This window comes from Microtus ochrogaster, linkage group LG1, assembly GCF_000317375.1.
Source record: "Microtus ochrogaster isolate Prairie Vole_2 linkage group LG1, MicOch1.0, whole genome shotgun sequence".
Classification (NCBI taxonomy): domain Eukaryota; kingdom Metazoa; phylum Chordata; class Mammalia; order Rodentia; family Cricetidae; genus Microtus; species Microtus ochrogaster.
This window is the reverse complement of record NC_022027.1, coordinates 34,501,297-34,508,977: the sequence shown is the minus strand read 5'-3', so window position 1 is coordinate 34,508,977 and position 7,681 is coordinate 34,501,297. Positions and strand designations below refer to the sequence as shown.

Sequence of the window (7,681 nt, the reverse complement as noted above, 5' to 3'; positions counted from 1 at the left end):
TGTCAATTTATGTTACTGAAAATGTATGTGTAGGTATGTATGTATGGTGGGGGGTGTGTTCTCACTTGTGTGAGTGGTCAAGAAAGTAAATAGAGCCATTGTGACTTGTGAAAACAAACTTTTATTTTTTGACATCTATTTTCTCTCAAATCACTTTCTAAAGGAGTTGGTTTGTGGACCTTTCTCTATATAAGGTATTTATTCGTTCTTTTTACACTCAAATATAAGAAAATGTTTATGCAAAACAGAACCTTGCTGAATTAATTTAATCCAAATGATAGTCACACTCTTTTGATGGAATAGATATAGGCATTTCTACTGGTCACTTACTTATCTAAATTCTTGTGACTCGCTGAGTTTAACGAACATTCTGAAGAATAAAGGATAATCACCCTTGCTGAAAATGCAAAAAAAAAAAAAACCCAAAAAACTGACGCAAACAAATGGGTCTATACCTTTGGTAGAGGCTTGGCAGGTCTGCAGTGGAGTCCTCCAACAAAATCAAAGTTTGGTAAGACAGGGTAAGGAAATTCCAAATCCCAGTAGGTTCTAATGAGCCATATGTCTGCCTTCCCCATCATCTCAGCGAGTGTTGTGGGTTTTCCTGAAGAGGAATCAAGACAGTCAGGGTAGGACAGGTGAAAAAAATGTCAGGAGAGGATGAGTATGCCAGACAGTCTTCTGGAAATAATTTTGATAATGTAGCTGGGGTAGTTTAAAAGTGTATTGCTGGGCTAGAAAACATATAATTACATATATATCTATGCATCTATTTATCTATATTTGTGTGTATAATGTTTGATACAAGTTTGTAATATGTTTCTCATACTGATGCTTAGATATATGTAAACTCAAAGTCATTGTGGAAGTGATGTGGGAGGAGATCCCACATCTGTAACACACTTTGGATATTCATGATTATACCTAGATAAGCATTTTATATATAATAAATTCTGTCACCTGTTAATCCTGTTTGTCACACTCAGGGAAACACTGTTCCCTGCTCCTCTCCATCCTGTTTGCCTGAACCTTGATGTGTGCTCCTCTAAGTGAACTGAGACTTTTGGGCTTTTTGTTGTATTTTGAGGTTTTCTTCTGGAGCCCATGGTGGCTCCTGTGTCACTATTTAGCCATAGTTGATCTTAAACTCCAAATTCTCTTCCTCCGCAATGCTACTGCTGGGATTACAGGTACGAGCTGCCACGCCCAGTGTAAAAATTCATGGGAATTCTGCTTTAGCACTTTAAGACAGCGTCTCACTGTATAGTCCAAGATGATCTCAAAGGCAATTTTTAGTTATTTCTGTGTTCCTTGTCCTCATGTTGTTCTTGATTAGAGATTGACTATGTAATAATTATGCTTGCATAAGTTTGTTTGCAGATAATAAAAGTAACAAGTCAAAGTGTGGAAAGAGAGATGTTTGGTCACTAAAAATATTTTAAAACACTGTAATTAGTAATCATTGTTTCTATCCTTCAGTGGTATACATTTTAAATAGAATTTCAACCCATTTAATAAATAAATTAATGCAAATTCTCCAAATCTTAAATTCATATGTCTTCTGTGCTTAGTATATAGTCAGTGTATTCACAGCTGTGCAGAAATTTAGCAGGTGAAATAAAAAATATTTCAAATATTAAATGAGAAAACTAATGTACATAAAGGGAAAAGTTCTCAAAGTTATGCATACCCCTAAGCTAGAAATACTTAGTAGTCCCTAGGCAATGAGTACAAATCATGAGGACATGGAGCTTTTTATTAAAAGCTATTGTTTTAGCGACTAGTGAAATGAATGAGGTGGTAAAAGTGTTTACAATGAAAGCTAAATGAATTGAGTTCAGTCTCCATGCATGCCTCAATACCTGCATTGAACCTGACAATCCAAATAAAAGTGGAAGTAGAACCTCATCAAATTTGAATCTGACATCCACATATATGACACACACACTCACTCACACGCACATACACATATACACACTCCCACAGAGCACACACTCCCCACCCATGAAACAAGAGTGCATGCACATACTCATGTTAATAACAGTAATGGTATCAATGGGATAAGGATGATGATGTCACCACACAAGACAACCTATGGTTTTAAAACACGAGTTATCATAAACACCTTCAGTAATGGAGCAGGATACAAGATTTAGTCGAAAAAATCAGCAGCCCTCTTTTACACAGATGATAAATGGGCTAAGAAAGAAATCAGAGAAACATCACCCTTCACAATAGCCACAAATAATATAAAAGATCTTGGAGTAACTCTAACCAAACAAATGGAAGATATGTATGACAAGAACTTTAATTCTTTGAAGAAAGAAATTGAAGAAAACACCAGAAATCAGAAAGATCTCCCATGCTCTTGGGTAGGTAGAATTAACACTGAAAAAATGGCTATCTTACCAAAAGCAATCTAGAGATTCAATGCAATGCCCATCAAAATCCAAGCAAAATTCTTTACAGATCATGAAAGAAAAATGCTCAATTTCATATGGAAAAGCAAAAAATCCAGGATAGCCAAAACTATTCTGTACAATTAAGGAACTTCTAGAGTCATCACAATCCCTGACTTCAAACTCTACTACAGAGGTACAGTACTAAAAATAGCCCTGTATTGGTATAAAAACAGACAGGAAGGACAATGTAACTGAATAGAAGACCCAGATATTAATCCACATACCTAGGAGCACCTGACTTTTGACAAAGAAGAAAAATATAAAACAGAAAAAAAGAAAGATAGTCAACAAATGGTGCTGGCATAACTGGATATCAACATGTTGAAGAATGAAAATAGATCCATATCTATCCCCAGGCACAAAACTCAAGTCCAAATGGATCAAAGACCTCAACATAAAACTAACCACACAGAACCACACAGAAGAGAAAGTGGGAAACACACTTCAATGCATTGGCACAGGAGACCACTTATTAAATATAAGCCCTACAGCACAGACACTGACAGAAACAATTAATAAATGGGACCCCCTGAAACCGAGAGGCTTCTGTAAAGCAAAGGACACAGTCAAAAAAAACCAAAATGGCAGCCTACAGAATGGGAAAAGATCTTCACCAACCCCATGTTGAACAGAGACCTGATCTTCAAAGTATACAAAGAACTCAAGAAATTGGTCACCAAAAGAACAAATAATCTTATAAAAATTGGGGTACAGACCCAAACAGAGAACTTTCAACAAGTGAATCTAAAATGGCTGAATGACAATTAATGAAATACTCAACATCTTTAGCCATCAGAGAAATGTAAATCAAAATAACTCTGAGATTCCATCTTACACCTGTAAGAAAAGACAAGATGAGAAACAATGATGACAACTTATGCTGGAGAGCATGTGGGGTAAAGGGAACACTCTTCCATTGCTGGCGGGAGTACAAACTGGTACAGCCTCTTATACATATCAATAAGGCAATTTCTAAGAAAATTAGGAAACAACCTACCTCAAGACCCAGCAATAGCACTTTGGGTGTATATCGAAAGGATGCTCCATCACACCACAAGGATATGAGCTCAGCTATGTTCATAGCATTATTATTTGTCATAGCCAGAACCTGGAAATAACCTAAATGCCCCTCGACCAACAAATTGATAAGGAAAGTGTGGTACATTTATACAATGGAGTACTACACAGCAGAAAAAAAATAAATGACATTTTGAAATTAGGGGAAGAGTGAATGAATCTAGAAAACATCATCTTGAGTAATGTAAGAGATCCAGAAAGTTATATATATATACACACTCATAAGTGGGTTTTAGACATATAGCAAAGAATACCAGCCTATAAGTCACAATCCCAGAGAAACTAGACAACACAGAGGACCCTAAGAGAAACATATATGGATCTAATCTACATGGGAAGGAGAAGAAGACAAGATATTCTGAGTAAATTGGGAGCATGGGGATCATGGGAGAGGGTAGTATGGGAGATGAGCAGAGAAAAATACATAGATCAATAAAAAAATTAGAAAAATAAGAATAAAAACAAGAAGAAAAAAACCACAATTTAAAAAACTCTTTGATCTGTTACTTTTTAGAGAAATTCTCAAAGATTTGTTTTCTGTGTGTGTGCTTTTCTGAGGAGTCCCTTGCAAGTCATAGTCAAGGCTCTGCAGTTGACATTGGGACCTAAGGTTTTCTACAACGCTTTGATTTTGGCAGATAATTTCATAGTTTTTTCACCATTTTACTTAGGAGAGAGAAATTCTTCTGTTGTCAATCCTGTTGCTTCAAGTTCCCCTTCAATGACACAGCAAATTTTGAATGCAACAATCCCCGATGACCATGACACTTACCCAAGACTTCACTGTAAAACTGATTCCACCTCTTCTCGTTAAAATTTTGGAACCAAAAGTCAAAAGAAAGCACATAGATCAGATTTTCTACCCTCTCCATGAATGTCATTCGATCACTCAATTCTGACATAGCAACGGGCACATAGGAAGGAGGCAGTGGTAGTCCTCCACTGTACTTCTCATGTGTGGATCCAGGGAAGAATCGCAGACTGTATACAAGTGGTATCTTGAGAATCTCAGCCAGCAGGTCACCGCAGGGTATGAAGGGATCTGCTACTATGACATCAAAGCTTGAATTTTGTAGTTTTGCCATGAGTTCCTTGTTAAAAACTACATCTTTGCAGAGACTTTCAAAATAATTTGAATTTTCCCAAACCACTTCTTGCAACAATACAAAGTATCCCCAAAATGATTGCTTTGGCAGCTCATAAACACATTTCCTGATTGATTCCATAAAAATTGCTGCCACGTCAGCCAGGGAAGTGGATGAAGGGTATGTCTCAAATTCAATAGCAGATGTGTCTCCAACCTCATAAGAAAGGGAGGCTGAGGGTATCAGAACTGTCACTTCATGGCCCTTCTTTACAAGTTCATCCAGGATTGTCCTTAAGTTGAGCCAATGACTGTATTCCATTGGCCACACCAGCACCTTCCCAGCATTCCCAGATCCAAAGAAGCCACTCAGCTGTAGCAGGAGAAGGGCTGCTGTCATTTTCACAGACATCTTGGGTAAGCTCAGAGTTGCTCTTCAAATGGTGATTTGCAGGTCTTATAGATATAGAAAGAGCAATAATTAGTTAAAATGTAACTTTTGCACCCTAAAGCTAATACACATGAGACAGTCACAGTCTCAGGATGACAAGTGCAAAATCCAGGAGGCACATGTGAACATCTGAAAAGACTACCGATTCTCAGTGACTTTGATTGTATACTGTACTTGGAGAACAGAGGAAAGTAAGATCTCCCCCCTCCTCTTTCTCTCTCTAGTTGCATCCTTGAAACTTGCAGTAAAGTAATATTTGTTGTGTCACGGTTTTTAAATATCACAGTTCAGGGTGTCTCCATATGAATGTTGGCAATAGCAATCATTTATCATATTATTTAATGATTTCAAATAAATGGTTCAAAGGTCTATAGCATAACCTCCGTATATACATTATACAATATAATTATAAACACTGTATTTAAAATTAGAGATGATTTTATCCTAGACGGAAACCCTGTTCTTTCAGCTTTTCCATTGGTTCCAGCACTGGCCAACCAGAAATCTGTTTTCTTGTAACTAGTCATGCTGGCATGAGTGAATATAATCTGAGACACTTCTGCTTCCCTTTGTGACTATCAGAGTACAGAAAGAAAAGATGCCCAAACTAAGAATTTTTCTGGTGACCTTCTGCTGGGAGAAGAAATGTCTGCTGCCTTGGGGACACCCAGGAGAAATCTGTGTTCAAAGGCCATTTACATGCTAGGTAAACTAAGGCTTTTGTAGACCCTTTGGAACTAGAGTAATATTGGGCAGAGACCACATAACGGCTGTACTGCTTAGCTATGCTTATTTCTTGTCTGAATCTCAAAGATGGAGTTGGTTATAGGTGACTGTCTCTCCTCCTAAAGTGATCACAATCAATAAATATGCTTTTTTTTCTAGATTTCACAATTAATTTGACTCCTTTGTTTGGCATATTTAGGTGTGTGTGTGTGTGTGTGTGTGTGTGTGTGTGTGTGTAACTGCCTTGTTGAGACACACAGGCTGTGACCCCTTAGTCATGTACATCTTTGCTTTCTTATTTTGAGGTTTTCATGTAGCTGATATAAAATTCCTGGTGCTTTGTTGGCTTTGATGCTTGTAAGGCTTTAAAGTGCTGTTATGTTATAGGAGGTAGAGAAGGTTCTGATATGTGATGTTAAATCTATTTTATAACAGTACGTCCACACTTCCTCATTTCTAAGTTGATAGCTTTATCTCACTTTTGACTACTAATCAATACTTTTTACTAATATTCATGTTCCATCTTTTTTTCCTCTTCTACATTTTGATCTAAACCCTTTTCTAAGTCCACGAATCTTTTACAGACATCACCACGAACATAACCCCTCGTTTGCAAGATATCATTAGGAGAAGACTGAGTGCCTCTCTGCTTAAGCTCCAGGGCTGTGCTAAGCACATTACAAACCAAACATGAGCTCCGGTGAACTATGAGCTCTGCCTCAGAGATCAAAGGCAAGAGGGCTTAGAGAGCTGGGAGAAAAACAGGCAAAGTAGTTCACGTTCTTGTGCAGAACCGAGTTTATCCTGACCTGTGTTCTCTGGGAGCCCCGAAGTGGGCTAGATGACAGAGTTGCTCCTGAGTGGGCAGCGAAGAACGGAACACCCAGTGGAACTCGTGGCCAGTCCTGGAGTAAGCATGAAAGTGGGTGCAGCAGGGAGCCCGGAAGCTGGGCAGGCAGGAAGCTTGGGAGGAAACTTTTGGCAGGACCTCGCGGGAGTTTAACAAGCTGGGGCGGCGACCTCAAAATGGGGATCCACCCTGCCTGCTGCTTTGTCACTGTCCTGGTTGCATGTAAAGGTTTCATGTGGGTTTGTTCTTACTTGTCTTTGATATGTAACTACTGGAACAGAATGCTCAGGATCTTTAAAGTCTGCGGAAGTGGCAAACTGTTTCCAAGGAGCTGCTTGGGTTGCCATTCACAACACAGTACAGCTGTCTCCTGATGTCTCCCCTTGCCTGTTATTATCTTGTTGTTTTTTGGGCTGAGTCTGAATGACGTTAAGCATAATGATGCTGAACATACTTCTATATGTGTTTTGGCCTCCTGCAGTTATTTCATGGATAATGTCAATTCAGATCCTTGGATCATCTCTCCTCCTTTTTTCCTCCTCCTTCTCTTCCTTTTCCTCCTAGTCCTCTTCTTCCTTCTTTGATTTGGTATATGACTTTCAAGTGCATTCTCCAGGTTTGCAATATTTTTCCCAGGTTTGTGATTTGTCTTTTCAGTACTTTTAATGATGTTTTTTTTAATGAAATAAGTTTTCATTTTAATGAGTCCTAGTAATGAAACTTACCTTAGCTGCTTCTCTGTATTTGAGGTCGACAGAAAAACAAATTTCAAATTCAGTAATAAATATATTTTCACACCTTTATTAATATCTTATATTTAGAATTCTTAGCTTTACTTCTTAAAGCACTTTAATTGATCATTTGTATATATTCATTTGAATATGATCATTTAAGTGGTAGAGACACCTGAATGTGGGTGACAGTTCTGTGGCTTGGTCAATCTGTGTGCCCACTTCAATGAGAACAAATTTTTTTTTATTGCCTGAACAAGCTTATTTCCCAGCATTAGGAATCCTGGACATATATACATA

At 38.0% G+C, this 7,681-nt stretch overlaps 1 protein-coding gene across 1 annotated transcript in view; it reads right to left on the bottom strand.

Annotated features, from left to right (window-relative positions):
• LOC101980812 (UDP-glucuronosyltransferase 2B31-like) overlaps positions 1 to 6,731 on the bottom strand; it is an 11,783-nt gene extending 5,052 nt beyond the window's left edge. Inside the window, exons 1-3 of the mRNA XM_005359410.2 lie at positions 6,610 to 6,731; positions 4,312 to 5,079; positions 456 to 604 (exon numbers count right to left, since the gene is read on the bottom strand). Coding sequence (XP_005359467.1) covers positions 456 to 604; positions 4,312 to 5,035 — 873 coding nt within the window. The 5' untranslated portion in view covers positions 5,036 to 5,079; positions 6,610 to 6,731. The remainder of the gene's footprint in view (positions 1 to 455; positions 605 to 4,311; positions 5,080 to 6,609) is intronic.
• Between the last annotated feature and the right edge of the window lie 950 nt (positions 6,732 to 7,681).